This window comes from Globicephala melas, chromosome 20 (genome assembly GCF_963455315.2).
Source record: "Globicephala melas chromosome 20, mGloMel1.2, whole genome shotgun sequence".
Classification (NCBI taxonomy): domain Eukaryota; kingdom Metazoa; phylum Chordata; class Mammalia; order Artiodactyla; family Delphinidae; genus Globicephala; species Globicephala melas.
Window position 1 is genome coordinate 755,828 of NC_083333.1, and position 15,074 is coordinate 770,901.

General features: G+C 52.8%; 1 protein-coding gene and 2 pseudogenes across 1 annotated transcript; all 3 read right to left on the reverse strand.

The window, feature by feature from the left end:
- Positions 1-3,163: 3,163 nt before the first annotated feature.
- On the reverse strand, positions 3,164-9,145 carry LOC115850534 (fibroblast growth factor 11-like). Its single transcript, XM_060291155.1, has 6 exons — positions 9,043-9,145; positions 8,047-8,212; positions 7,739-7,842; positions 6,918-7,116; positions 4,978-6,014; positions 3,164-3,306 (listed from the first exon to the last, which is right to left on the reverse strand). The coding sequence occupies exons 2-5, from the start codon at positions 8,171-8,173 to the stop codon at positions 5,995-5,997; spliced, it is 450 nt and encodes a 149-aa protein (XP_060147138.1). The 5' UTR covers positions 8,174-8,212; positions 9,043-9,145; the 3' UTR covers positions 3,164-3,306; positions 4,978-5,994.
- Positions 9,038-11,795, reverse strand: LOC138842475 (collagen alpha-1(I) chain-like; annotated as a pseudogene).
- On the reverse strand, positions 11,795-14,139 carry LOC132594301 (transmembrane protein 102-like; annotated as a pseudogene).
- Between the last annotated feature and the right edge of the window lie 935 nt (positions 14,140-15,074).

Here is a 15,074-nt window from a genome sequence, read left to right on the forward strand (position 1 = left end):
AGGCAGAGCCATGACTCAAACCCATGTCTGGTGGACTCCAGATCCCAGGTTCTTAAACACACTGTCCTGTGCGATATTTGGTCCTGAAGCAGAGGGAAAGACAGACAAGAGTCCTTCTTGCTGGGAGAATTTGAATACCCCATCACACACTCAACTTTGGGGGAAAATGTGGCTCCTGGGCACCCACTTAGAAGTCAAAAGTTGCCCTGGGATTTCCCAGAGACCAAAGAAGGCCACCATGTGTGGGAGGGAGGAAGTGTGAATTTCCAGGGGCCGGAGGGGTTCTCAGTGCTTGGAGTCCAGTGGTGCTGGGCTGTCCAGTGGTACTTTCCTGTAATCTAAGATCCTTCCTTCGTAGAGGGGTGGTTCTCATCTCCTCGGAGGTCTGGGTTACTTGAACTGGGCTGTTCATTCCCTAGCAGACCTTCACAGAGGGCCCTGTGTGTACTCACACTCTACCACCAAGGCTCTCTGGGTAGTAAAAGAGGCAGAAGTGGCAACAAGTATTGGCATGGCTGGTGACAAGGGCTATGGTGGAAGCAGGCAAAGAAGGAAGGCTTTGAGGAAGGCTCTGAAGAAGGGCAAGGACCCACTCTCCCCAAGGTCTCGTGTAGAGTGATGGAAGGTCAGAGAGTGCTGGGTTCAAATCCAGGCTCTGACGCTTCTGACCTAGGGGATCTCCAGCAGATTTTCTCTGAGCTTCAGTTTTGCCATCATGAAATGGGGATAATCCTGTCTACGTCACTGGAGTGTAGTGCCTGGTAAATAAGGCGGTTTTTTTTTTTTTTTTGATTGATTGATTTTGGGCTGCGTTGGGTCTTCATTGCTGCATGCGAGCGGGGTCTACACTTCGTTGTGTTGCGTGGGCTTCTTATTGCGGTGGCTTCTCTCGTTGCAGAGCATGGGCTCTAGGCGCATGGGCTTCAGTAGTTGCAGCACGTGGGCTCAGCAGTTTTGGCTCGCGGGCTCTAGAGCATAGGCTCAGTAGTTGTGGTGCACGGGCTTAGTTGCTCCGCAGCATGTGGGATCTTCCCGGACCAGGGCTCGAACCCATGTCCCCTACATTGGCAGGCGGATTCTTAACCACTGTGCCACCAGGGGAGTCCAATAAGGCGGGTTTTAAAGCCCTGAGAGGTATCAGATGCTACTTTCTGTTTCCGTTCCCACCTTGTCCTGTCATCAAAAAATACTTGCAGGAACAATCTTCCCAGCAGCCATGGTTGCTGTCAAAGTCAATGGCTTGATCCTCAAGTTAGACAGTAACTCTGAGCTCTACTCTTTTGGCCTGATCACAGAGGGTTTTAGATAAGAGATTGAGGTGAATTGAGGGTCACTCCCATACCTCTTCTTAAAAACAAAGCAAAAGAAAACAAAACAAGCAAACAAAAAAAACCACAAAACTAAAAATGGTGTTACAATGTCAATTGATGGGGAATTGGGAACTTTAACTCACAAAGATGCTACTTAACCCTCAAAACTGGGAGGCTTTACAGGCTGCGTTAAGAACCCAGATTCGAGACCCAGACTATCTAGGTTTGCTTCTTGGCTCCATGATGTTCAAGCTGAATGAACTTGGACACTTTTCTTATAATGCCCAGTATCCTTGCATCGGGCCTTATCTTTCTCAGCTGAGAATGGGGATCCTAAGAGTACTTACTACTAGGGTCTTCCTCCTGGAGAACATGTGAGGCCAAAATAAGATAGCATGTGTCAGGAGCTAAGCACAGAACCTGGAGTATAGGAAGCTCTCAGAAAACATTAGCCGGTCTGTTACTGCTTGGAAACTGCGGTTTAGCCTTAGAGAGTCGCAGTGCTGGCCGGGACTCTGGGGTTATCTAGAGGCATGGTTTTCACCTGGGGGTCTCCATGGTGTGTGGACGTGCCACAGGAGCCCCTCGTCAGATTCCAGAGAGGAGTAGGCAGGCCCACCTATCCTCTGCCTCTGCCCCTGCCCCCTGCCATAGCTTGGGGTTCCCCATAAAAGTTGTTTGGATAAAAGTGTGTGTGTGTGTTGACAGGGTTGGGGGTGGGTGGTTCTATTGGTTTTTTTTAGAAGTTTGAAATCTACAGATTTGTGTCAGTGATTTCCAGCTCCCTCTACCCCATGAGGACCTTTGACTATCTTTTCATCATAAACCCCATGGTTTGAAGAGTGTGGTCTACCTCCAAACTACATGTATTTAGCAATGACATGTAAGATTTTTAGCTCTGGTTAAGGTATTTTGGGAAGACCTTTGGCAACACTTACAATTAGGAATCGTCATTGTCTATTTCAGAGTCTGAGAAGAGACTGGGGCCCTAGGCCTGGGACTTGGGTCCCCTCTACTCCTTTTCCTACAGGGGACCATGTCTTCTGAGCACCTTCTATGAGCATCGTCTTATTTAACTTTCACAAGCATCCTTTGCTCCGATCTTCATTTTAGACTCAGAGAACAGAGCACGGAGGCATGGGCGGGGGTTGTTGGTGGTGGTATGTATCACTGCCCAGTATCACTCATTTGATAAATGGTTTTCAAAGTCCCAGCCCACTGAAGCTTTATTTATTTTCTGCATGAAAACTAGAGGCTTGTAGGAGCTGTCCACTTTTTTCCAAATCGTCCCAACTCTTCTAAACATTTCACTGTTATTTGGAATTCATTAATTGGTTCCCTATGTTAGCAGAGCTATGCGGGAAGGTACAGATGAGAGAACTGTGTTAAGCCACAAGTGGTCTGTGTTTGATTTCATTACTTGCATCTTCTCCACGATTCCACGCTACAATTTATTCACACATACACATGAGCATACTCCAAGGAATACATGCTCAGAAACAAGGTCCGCAGCAGAACCCCAGACATATACAGTCCACAACACGTCTGTTCTTTGAGGCATAAACATGGAAGCGGATGCACACACAGAGACGGTCAAGATACTCGGACTCTTATATGTATCCAGATACAAAGAACCATAGCTACACAGCATGCACACACATACACGTACACCCTAACTGAAATGAGTTCTCTCTGAAGCCCGTTTGACCAGATGTCTTTGGAAGAAGGGATATAGGATTTACAGAAATGAAAATTGCAACGATAACAGGGTAAACTTACATGCTCACTAAACTGGCAAAAAAAAAAAAAAAAAGTTGGAGAGGAGTTGAATAATGACACCCAATGCTGAGGACTACTTTTTATAAAACAAATGTCTTTATACATTGCCACTAACAAAGAAATGGTCGCTTTTTTTTGGAAACATCTTTCTTATCGCTCCAGTAGTCAGATGTGTTTATACTCTCTTTTGCTGTAATTCCACTTCTAGGAAGTTAATCTAAAGAAAAACATCAACAAGAAGAAAATTTGACTTATAGAAAAGTAGCCACAACACTGTTACTTAGGAAATAGTGGTAGCCAGATAAATAACTACAATTAAATCCCGTTATCTCAGTTTGAGGCAATCTTTTCCAGCCACATCACAATGACAATTATGAAGACTAGGGAACATCACAGAAAATATTTATGATAAAGTCAGTGAAAAAGAAGAGCACAAAACTGGGAGTTCACTGTGGATGGGATGAGATGAAAATTTGTCTACAAAGAGCTAAACAATGGAAAGTGAGAAACGAACAGTTCTTTGAGAGAGATATGACTATTATTGATTTGGTTTTTTGTTTGTTTACTTTAATGTTGTTATAATAAAGATTTCTGTTCCCAAAGCTATCTGTAATATAAAAAACCCAATGTAAGCCAGCCTGACAACTGCAGTAAAGATTTAACCCACTCGCGGATAATGGACCCTTAGCAACTCCTATGTTCAAGGGGCTGTATACACAGATATGTGCATCTCTAAGAATGCCATGTGTACATTGGACTTGGTCAGCCTCCCAGCCTCAACCTACAAGAGTCTTAAATGACAAGCTAAGAATTGTCCATGGTGCTTCACAGGCCTAAGGCTCACCTCTGTTATTCTTCCAATCCCTAAACTTGAATATTTTCAGGTGATCTATTTAATACAAATATCTGACCTTGCAGCTCTTGATCCTTGGAGATAAGACTCCAGTTGGTGAAAAAAGTTATTCGGTAGGGCCAGAGACCAAGTAAGGTCTAGGCTTTCCATGAACTAGCTCTGTGACCTTTGACCAAACTTGTTAGCATTCACTGAAAATTGACCGCTTTGGGTGCTGTGGTGGATGCCCTACACCAGAGGTCCTCAACCTTCAGGAGCGCCAGAATCACCTGGAGGGGGTTTCTTGCTGATACAGAGGTTACTGGGCCTCACACCCTGTGATAAGACTCAGTAGGACTGGAGTGGGGCCCAGGAATTTGCATTCTAACAAGCTGCCAAGTGATGTTGAAGCTGCTGACCCAGTGTGGAGGGCCACTTGCTCTACATAGATTTTGCTCAAAATAACCTTGCAAATGAAGTGCCTTAAATATTACTCCCATGAACTAAGAGGATAGAGAACTTGAGTGACTTGGAAAGTCATTTAATCTTCTTGGTAATAAGATTACCTCCTGCTCTTTCAAGAACTGAAGTATGGAATTGATGAGACAATCCAGATACTAGTCATTTGCTCTGATGTGAATACCAACACACACACAGACACACACACACACACACACACACACATCTTCCCCTCTATTATGGAGACCCACTGCCAGCCTGCCTTCTTTTTCAATATGAACTATCTCCAGGGGTCAGTTTCCTGTTTGTTTTTTGCTTTGTTTTTCAGTCAATGAGAATGAAATGAATTAGATGGTCAACTTAGAAACATGCATGGTTTCTGCTGTCACCAGGGATCCTCAGCAAAGTGACAGCATGCACTGCTAGTGACTCCGCAGATGACCCAGGCTTTGTGGTCTCAGGCTTATCAGTGTACCCACTGGGCTGCCTGGGTGAGCTGGGTGCTGGGGACATGCAGAAGAGCTACTGCTTTGCAGCTGTGTGCCAGCAGTCCATCTCTGTGCATCTCAGCTGTAGTATGAGGAAAATAACACTGACCTTCATCAGGTAGTGGTGAGGGTTCAATGAGCTGCACGTGTAAAGAGCACAGACTGGTACCCAACAGAGATTTTCCTGTAACTTGATGAAATGGCTCCAAACTTGGCATAAAAGAGTAAGAGGGTGAAAACAGCCAGAACACTCCTGGATGAAACACAAAAAAACAAACAAAAAAAGAGAGGGGAGCCTTTCTTAACCAGATACCATGGCTCATTATGGTCAATGCAGTGATAAAGTAGGTGACCAATAAAAAGAAAGTCCATAAACAGAACCACGTATGTAGGATGCTATGGTACGTGATATGGCTTGTATGTCACATCAATTCAAAAATTAGGCCTGGAAAAACGGCAGTCCATATGGAAGAGAAGATTAAATTGGATCCTTACGTTACACCATATGCAAAAATCAACTGCAGATGGTTAAATGTTAAAAATACGCCCCTGGGGCTTCCCTGGTGGCACAGTGGTTGAGAGTCAGCCTGCTAATGCAGGGGACACGGGTTCGAGCCCTGGTCTGGGAGGATCCCACGTGCCGCGGAGCAACTAGGCCCGTGAGCCACAACTACTGAGCCTGCGCGTCTGGAGCCTGTGCTCCGCAACAAGAGAGGCCGCGACAGTGAGAGGCCCGCGCACCGTGGTGAAGATGGCCCCCACTTGCCACAACTAGAGAAAGCCCTCACACAGAAACAAAGACCCAACACAGCCAAAATAAATTAATTAATTAATAAACTCCTACCCCCAACATCTTCTTAAAAAAAAATACGCCCCTGAAAATTTTAATAGAAAACTTTAATAGAAATATCTTTTGAACTTTGGGGAAGGGAAAGATTTCTTAAACAAGATACAAAAATGTTGACTCTAAAAGAAAAGAATGATACATTTTCTGTATTACAATTAAGAGTTTTCTTTCTTAAAAAGACAACTTGAAAATAAGCTACAGGTACTTCCCTGGTGGTTCAGTGGTTAAGACTCCACGCTCCCAGTGCAGGGGGCCTGGGTTCGATCCCTGGTCAGGGAACTAGATCCTGCATGCTGCAACTAAGACCGGCGCAGCCAAATAAAGAAAGAAAGAAAGAAAAAAGAAAATAAGCTACAAATCGTAGACTATATGGCAATCCACATCCTAACAAAGGATTATATAAGAATGTATCAAGAGCTCCTTGACATCTGTGAGAGACTCTATTCTTGTTTAAAATGATTCAGAATATATTGTCCTACATCATTGGCTTTGTGCTTGGCCATGTAACCTCCTTGAGCCAACAGAATGTGAGCAGATAGGACATGTGTCATAGCTTAGCAGAAGCTTTAAAAGCATTGCAAGTTTCTTTTTCCTGGATCCTCTGCCAGGAGAATGACATATCCTAAACAGAGCTGTTCCTTTAGCCTGAGCCCAGGAGTGGGAAGACGTGGGGCAAGGAGCTGACCCACAGGTTGAAGCAGAGATGCAACTGACCTGCAGACTTGAGAGCAAAAAGGAATGTTTCTTGTTAGAAGCCACCGATTTGGGGGATGAGGTGGGGGGGGGGTTGTTATGGTAGTGAAAGCTGACCAATATGGAAACTAGTACCTAGCAGTGGGGTGCTGTGCTACCCAAAGAATAAAATGTGTGGTTTTGGCTTTGGGGCTGAGTGGCAGGCAGGGAAGTAACTACTATAGGGGGCTGGAAAACCAGCAAGCTATGTAATGTAATAGTTAACCATTTGGAAAAACTGTCACATGTGATCATTCGGAAGGGCTCCCTTCCCCTACACTGCTCCTCTGGGAACCCACAGAAGGAGAGCTTCCCAAACCTCCAAAGGCCAAAGCCTTCCTGGCTTGATCTGTCATAGCATGTGTCCTCTTAAAACACTTACAGCCCCTTAGCTGTGTGTCACTAAATGTCCATGTCAAGGTCAATACCGTCCCATGTGGTCCACCTCTTCCCTGGGGGTCCATACTCACCCTCCAGGAGCTTGGGCACAAAGTGGGCGGCTGCCTTGGTCTTCTTGACTCGATTTCCCTTCATGACTCGGCCCTCCTTGTCCAGGCCCAGGTACCAGGCCCGGCCAGAACGACGCTGGTGATAGAGAGCAGAGGCGTACAGGACATAGTAATTCTCAAAGACGCACTCCTTAAAGCGACACTCAGCTGTGAAATGTGGCTGAGGAGACAAAGACCCAGAAAGGCACACACAGACAGAAACACAAAAAGACACATCACTGAACAGAAGGGAGCCCTGGGAAGAACAAGGCAGGATATAATCCATATGTTTGAGACTGGCAGAGCCAACTTCTGAGTCCACACAGGAACTGGGAGAAAGGGAGGATGAGGAAGAGTCTGGTGGCCCCCCGAGGGCCAGGAACTAGACTTCTGGGGGCCTGGGATAAGAAGATAACTTCTCTCTGCTCTACTCCCAACCTCTCACCATCCAGGGCACCTGGAGGGAATTTCTGCTTGGAGGAGTTCCTGAATCCTTCCCCAGCATCCTGAATGACTCTGGGGAAGTGAGTAATAATGAGGTCTAGAGGAAGTTGGAGAAGACACAGGGGTCCTAAAAGGTTGAAAGAGTTGGACATTCAAAGAGCCTGGGGGTATTTAGGAGGCTATTGGAGGAGAAGGGATTGGAGGGAGGCTACAGGAGGTGCTTGGGAGCGGGCAGTGAGGACAGGGTGTCGGCAAGAGCTGGAGGGAGAGGAATCCCTGAGTTGCAAAATATCTGTAGCTGGGAAGGCTGTAGCTAGGGGAGTCCCCTGACTCCAGGCCACTCTGCCCCCTTGTCTCACCGAGCTGTAGAGCAGCCCCTCAGCGTTCATGGCCACGTAGTGACCCAGCTTGGCACTCTGGATGGTGACTACACAGAGCCCCACAGGGATCAGGTTGAAGTGGGCTGGGGGTGGAGAGAAGGGGTAGCGGTACCCCAAGCCTCCAATTCCCATCTGAGCCCCCCCTCAATTATGGTCCTAGTTCTACTTCTTCCTTTGCGGGGTCAAAGAGCCAGACTGAAAACAACAGAACCTGAAGCCACAATAGGACTGTCATCTCCTGTGCCTGTGCTCCCCTTTCCCACCCAGCAGCTGGCTTCCCCTCTCACTGAAAGAGCTGGTGTCCTCTGGGGTGCCCTGGATGCTCCCATCGGGATTCGCCTGGAGGTAGAAACGCTGGCGGCAGAACAGTTTGGTGACGATGCCTTTGAGCTGAGTCTCTGGAGAGAGAGACATTCATCTTGGAACATGACATCTCTGTTCCCAGAAACATTGCTACACTTGGCGGGATCAGAGGAGAGAAAGAAAGGAGGATGGAGGGAAGGAAGAGGGTCCCAGGGCCCCAGCTCCCTGACCCTCTAAGCAAGCTCTCTCCCACCTCTCTTTGACTCCAGAGGAAGCTGGGGTGTGGGTCCCTTCTGCCTCCTCTAACCAGCTTTCAGTTTAATTGATTGAAATTTATTTAAAGGCTTAATTCCTACTCTACAGCTCAACCAGAATGGGGGGAGGGGAGAAGAAGGAAGAGGAAGGGGAGAGATATATGGAAACGCAGAGGACAGAGGGAGACAGGCAGAGCTGCTGAAGGGGCAGTGTGTTTGCGAATGTGGGGGGCATTAAGGTGACCCCAGGGTAGGGGCGCCCCCTCAGGGGTGGGGGTGGGACTGGGCCTGACGCTGACTCAGCACCTTCTGCTGCAGCTGCCGCTCGCTTCGCGCGGGCCTCGCCTTGGCCCAGCGCCGGACTGTCTGACACTGACCCATCTGTCTGTCTGTCTGTCTGCTGGCTCGCGGGGGTCCCAGCCGTCCCTGAGGCTCAGCCTCTCCCCTTCAGCCAGGTAACCCGCCTGGGATGGGGGATATTCGGTACCAAACCAAGGAAATAGGGGAGGGGGCCAGGGAGCTGGTGAGGCAGGCTGACTCATGTGGGGGCTGGGTCCCACACAAAGGGTGGGCTGCTGACCTACCACTGCGGAGGGCCGGCGGCGGGGGGAGGAGGACGCCAGCGGCGGGGTGGGAGGGTCTCCCCCTAGGGGAGCTGAGAGCGGACGGGAGCGAGGCCAGAGGGACTTCCCGCCTGTCGCACCGGGACGGGGACCACAGGCTAACCTTCACAACTCTCTTTGCCTGGCGCTTGCGGCCGAGTTCCCGGTACCCCCTCGTAGGTGGTACGACCGCCAGTCTCCGTGCGGGTATCCAGCCGTGTAGTGTGTCTGACTTCCTCGCGGCACAGGGTCTCCTGAGCCCGTGGGGCCCGATTTCTGAGCCGCGTAGGCGGTCATTGGGGAGTGCCCAGCTTCCTTCTTGAAGTGCACGTCACGGGAGAAGGGCGCACAGAGGGGCGGACTCGCGAGGTAGCTGCAAGGACATCCGGGGGAGAGCTGGGGAGATTGGTACCGAGCCAGGCAAGCTCGGCGAGGAGGAACGGAGCCAAGGCTCGGAGGAGCGGGGGAACCGGGGCGGGGGCGGGCTTCCCAGGCTTCCGGAACCCCCAGGCCCCTCCGCTCGGCATTGAAAGAATCTCTCATTGAGAGAGAGGGCACGTAGTCAGAGGATGGTGGGGGTGGGGACTCCTGTGTTGGGGGGGGGGCGAGCGGGAGCTTCCAGGCTTCGGGGCACCAGGCTTAGCCCCTCAAGCCTTCCCCTTGCCCTCAAAAGCGAGGAGACTCGGGGTTATGGACGCGAGACAACGGAAACTGAGGCATCGTCTGGCCGAGGGTTTGTGGTCCAGGCCCACCTCCTTTCACTTTCGGGCAGTCCCTGTCAGTCGGGCCCCGCTTTTCCGAGTCCCTGGCCTCACCTTCCCAGGCAGAGAGACCGCCGGCCCGGAGACCCCGCCCCAGCCACTCACCCGGTTAGCGGTCCGGTCGCGCGGGCCGCCCCCCCGCACAGTCGCACCTTGGACAGCAGGATGAGGAGCTGCTTCTGGCAAAGGGACTTGGTGCCGTGGGGACACACGCGCCGCTGCACCGACACGGGCCGGCTGCCCCCGGGCCCGTGGACCTCCCGCTTCTGCCGGATCAGGCTGCTGGCCCGTGCCGCCATGGCACCACGGGAGGAGACACCCCCAAACCGGCAGGCTCCTGGAGCGCGCTGGGCCTCCCTGGAGAAGCCCGCTAGCTCACCAGGACATGCTGTTGACTCTCCGGTCCGACTCGCCGCCTCACCCACGGGACCTGAGGATAAGCCCTAGACGACCCCCACCCCAGGCACCAGCTCCCACCCTTGGGCCTCGTGCTAGCTTCGCCAGACCCAGCAGCCTATGTACCTGTCAGTTGACCCCACCCTCGACCTTTGCCCCCCGCAGAAAACTCCCCCTTCTCTGATCTCCAGTGTCCCTGTCCCCCACTAACACTATCCCAAAGCCAAGACCCTCAAATTTTCCAGGATGTGGTTCCAATATCCCCAGGCACCTTTCCACCCTATTTCCGGGCCCTGCACTCCTGCCAAAGCCACTCTTGTAATTTTAAGGGTGTGGGTCCTTAGCTTTGGGGATATTAGCTCACCCCACCCCTGCTGGGGTGCTGCCAGTGTCTAGGAAGAACCCAACCTTGGGGTCTTTTCTTTTGCCACCCTCTAATTGAAGAATCCCCCACTTTTTTTCACTGAAATCCCCAAAAAAGTATGCCTTGAAATATCCAGACTGTCGCCAATCAGCAAGAAGAGGTTCCCAGACCCTGTCTCTGGACGATACCGCTTTTTACCAAGTCACCCCCATTTCTAGTGGCACAGCATTCCAGCTGCTGAGCCCCTTTCCTCACCTTGTTACCATCCACTCCTTTTGAAGTCACCTCCAAATCCGCCCTTCCTAGTGGTTACACCAGGTGGTTGTCTGGAGGGCCCCGTGTCACCTCGGAATAAGGAGCATAGGTTTTTGGCTTTTTCTTTTTTTCTGGCAGCCCCTAATTTCCTCGGGGACAGCTGGTGCTGTTTAGATCCCACGCCCTCCAATCCAACCAGCCCCCCGAGAGAGGAGTGCACCCACGTTGTCACGGGTCCCCAAATGTGAACAGACGCGCTATAAGTCAGAGCGCATCAGAGCTTTCTGCGACAGGGCTTCCTTGTCCTCCCCGGGACTGCCTATAGCGCCCCCTCTTCCTTCCCCGACGCCCCTCAACCTGTCCTCTCTTGTCGATCCGGGGACGGCTGGCGCTGGCTCCGGTTCCAGGCTCCTCCCTCCCTGTACCCCACAAGCGGAGCTTCCCCCCACGCCCAGCTAGACGTCCCGGACCCCAGGAAGGAGTGAGAGTGTCTCCGCAGAGAGCCCTGGTCTGGCGAAGTGAGCACTGGGCCTGGCGGCTGGACCAAGCGGAGCGGCGGCAGCGGCGGCAGCGGTAGCGGCTGTGGGAAGCTGAGGCGGCGGCGCGACAGCGGCTTCCCCTCCCCCGAGAGCCGGTCCGGGGGCGGGGCAGGAGGCGGAGACGCCGGGAAAGAGGGGGAGGTGAAGCTGGGCAGGCGGAACCCCGGGGTTCCTTGGAGGCAGGGAGTGGCGACGGTCTTAGAGACAGGCGGAGCCGAGGCAAGGCCGCATGTCTCCCATGTCTCCGGGTTCAGAGGAGGAGGGACAAGGAGGCGACTTCACTGAATGGAACTCTGGATGGGGGGAGAGGTTGGGCTTAGATAGATGGAATGGCGGATGCCCCGAGAATGGAGAAAGGGACCCTATTGCCCGGGATGGAGGACAGAACTGGATGAGGAAGGTGGGGGGAATAACTGAAGAGTTAGCGGTGGTGGTGAGGTCTAGCCTGGGGTGAAATCCGGCCTCCTTAATGTCTCTGCTTTTGTGTGAGACAAATTGGTCAGTCCCTGGTGTCCATACCTTTCTCCTTTACACGTTTTTTCAGCAAATATATTACCCCCATCCCTATTGACCCCTAAGCGAAAAGACCATAACAACTGGCGGGAGGTGGATGCCAGAGGCTGCACCGGAGTGGGCGGGGTGCTGGCCACAGATTTGGAAAGTGGAGAGGCCAGAATGGAACGACCTGTGCCAGGGATGGGGCGGGAGGAGGGTGGGAGGAAGCGGAGGAACCGGCGAGGAGGCCTTCTAGAACGGGCTCTTCAGGCCCAAAGGGCTCAGCCTGTCTCCCAGGTGAGGGGAGAGCAGCCCCTTCCACATCCCGCTGGCCAACAGAAGCACATTCCAGGTTAGTAGGAACAGCGTCTTTAATGGGCCCCGCCTCCCACGCCGGCTAAGCCGCCCCCCTTGCGTGCAGCCTTGGCCTCTTCCACAGCGGCGCGCAGGGCGCTGGCAGGGTCCCTGCGAAGCAGGGCCAACGCCCCGAGCAGCGAAGCGGCGCCGTCCCCCCACGGAGCTTTTGGCCACTCAGAAAATAGTGGGGCAGCGTCCCGGCCTCGAGCACCCGGCCCAGCTCATCCAGCAGCCCGAGGCAGCAGGCGCCCGCATTCTCGGGTCGCGCCAGACAGGGCGCGGGCAGCCGCTCACACGCCCAGTAGAGCAACGTCCGCAGGAGGTAGGGCGCCGCGACCCTAGTCCTGGCCACCAGACGGCGCAGCAGCGCCTGAGCCGCCGCGTGCGCTTGCAGCAGGGGAACGGATATGCGCGTCTTGAGCGCCAGCTCTTGGGCGGCGAAGCAGAGCTGCCAGCCGGAGGCGTCCGGCCGCTCTGTGCCGCCGCCGCCGCCGCCGCCGGGCACCAGGTAGAAGGAAGACGACTCCGAGGCCAGCGGGCCGGCCCACGAGTGGCTCCGAGGCCCCTGGGGCCAGCCGGCCACGGACACCACGGCGATCAAGTCGAAAAGCAGGAGGCGGCGCGGGGGCCCGGGTGTAGCCAGGAGGATGGTGGTGAGCCCCGCGTGGCGGGCTGCGTGGACCAAGCGCGGGGCACCCGGAACCGGAAACGGGGACTCAGTGACCGCAGCCAGCGAAACAGAGAACCAGGCACCACCTGGGCGGGGCACAATGTGGGCCATGCCTCCGGAGCCTCCAACGTCTGTGGCACTGGGCTAACGTCGGTTGCTTTGGTGACGTCACCATCCGTTTTTTTCCGTGGTGAGGGAAAGCCAACATCGGTTACGTTTGGTGAGGCAATTCTGGCACTGAAACATTACTAGGTGAGTTTTCCAAAGACTCGTGTGCCTCAGGCTCAGTGACGTGTAGCTGGTCCACGGAGATTTGCGGATCCTTGGGAGTTTCTTTGCTTCGAGCTGGGTGGATCGAATCACGTCCTCCTGGGAGTGGGGGTCCTAGGCAATCCTGCCATGCCTCCCGGACCGAGGTTCCGCGTAGCTGCTCTGGGAGGAAGAGCCATGTGTAACACGATCCCACGTCCGGTTGCAGCTCCTGCCCAGTGCCATCTAGCGAAAGCACGGGCACCAGGAGTGTGAAGCTGGCGTCGTAGTGAGGTCCCCGAGCGTAGGGACCTAGAGGCGCAGGCCCCAGATCCAGGGAGCCCTCGCGAATCCCGCAACGAAGCAGCAGGAGCTCTGCCTGAGGAGGAAAGCGAGGGTCCCGGCGGTGAACGAGACCTAAGGAAAGAGAAGGGATCATAAAGTCGTGATCCAGAGCCGGGGCGGGGTGAGGCGGAGCTGAGAGCTGTAAGTTCCCGAAGGCTGGGAGGGTTACTTAGCAAGCAAAGAGAAAACAAAGTCCTTGGCCTGGAGGAGATCTGGTCCTGGCTTGGGACCTTCACTCCAGCTCGCCTGCACACCCAGCTCCTGGATCAGCTGGGTTAGTTCTTTCAGCTGCGCCCCAGAGCAGAAGTCGATGTCCGTGAGCAGCCGGGCTGGGGCTGGGGGCGGTGGGCCCCACCAGGGAGCACTCCCCCAGACCGCGGAAGCCATATGGCTCTGTCGTTTGGGGGCTAGGAAATACACAGACGGGAGGAAGCCCAGACGGGCCGTACCTTTTGCTGCGGAAAACTGGCCCCCGTTCTTGGCTCTTCCAGAGGCCAAGAGGGTTCCCAAGACACGGTCCGCCAATGGGTCTGCAGACGAAGGGCCCTAAATTTAGTCTTGAAAGAGAACAAATAAATACCTCCTCCGTCCTTGCCCTTTTCTCATATGCTGGTCCCCGCCCCCATGGAACGGTTCACCTGATTCAGCAGGTAGAAAGTAGCTGTTTGGCCCCTCCTAAGGTATGCAATAGCCTCCTTCGCTGCCCCTTGTCTACGTCCCCTTACCTCTTTTTCAGAAGAGGCTAGTGGTTTGCAGCTTCCCTCTTAGGGTTAGCTACAAAGGCTGGGAAGAGAATGGATAGGAAGATTCAACAGGTAACTTCTTCCTGCTGCCTGTAAGGCCACGCCCTTAAATTATAACCACGCCCCTTTCTGGAGACTGTCGGGGTGGTGCCGGACCAGCCCGGCCTCCAGTCAGAGTTCAGTCACTCCTTTCGCTCTGCAGAGATCTCGCGGCTATCCTGGGAGTTGTAGTTTGTCTTCAAAGCTACCAGGGCGTTGGGGGCCACGCCCCCACATCCTTTCCTGTTCCGTTGAAGTAGTGCCTGATGGAAGTTGTAGTTTCTATGGAGGTAAGCTATTCTGTGTCTTTATGATAAACTATTCTGTGTCTTTATGATAAACTATTCTGTGTCTTTACAAGGCCAGGTGAAGCGCACAAACACTCCTTGGGGTTAGAACAGAGGCCTAATAGGATGGATCTGAATAGCAAACAGTAATGAGGGACATACACTAGGGAATGCAGAGAAATAGGGGACTCTACATCTCACTTGGGAGTAGAGGAGCCCTGGTCATTTAAATCTAGAAGGGTTCTTGCATGCAATTATAACTTCAGTTTAGAGATCAGACTGCAAGCCTAGAAAGGTTGCACATGACTTGTCCAAGTTCAGAGCTCAGCCAGAGAGCTGTTGGAAATGGGCTCTCCAGCTGGGACGTATCTCCTTGGAATCGGTGGTGGTAACGTTAGACAAGAACACACCGATAGTGTGCATGTAGTGACCCAGGGATGGACATCTGACTCAGGGAAGGGACATATTAGTGTTGCCCACCTCAGACACACAAGTGGTGTCAGGAAAAACACTTTGGAATCTCGCAGTTTATGTGTGTATACAGAAGAGTTATCAGGACTGAAAATCAAGTCCAGAGGAAACTCCAGCTGGGCTAGGGGAGGGCAATGAAAAATTATCAGGGGAAGGAAATGGCTTTCAGCGACCAGTGCTATCAT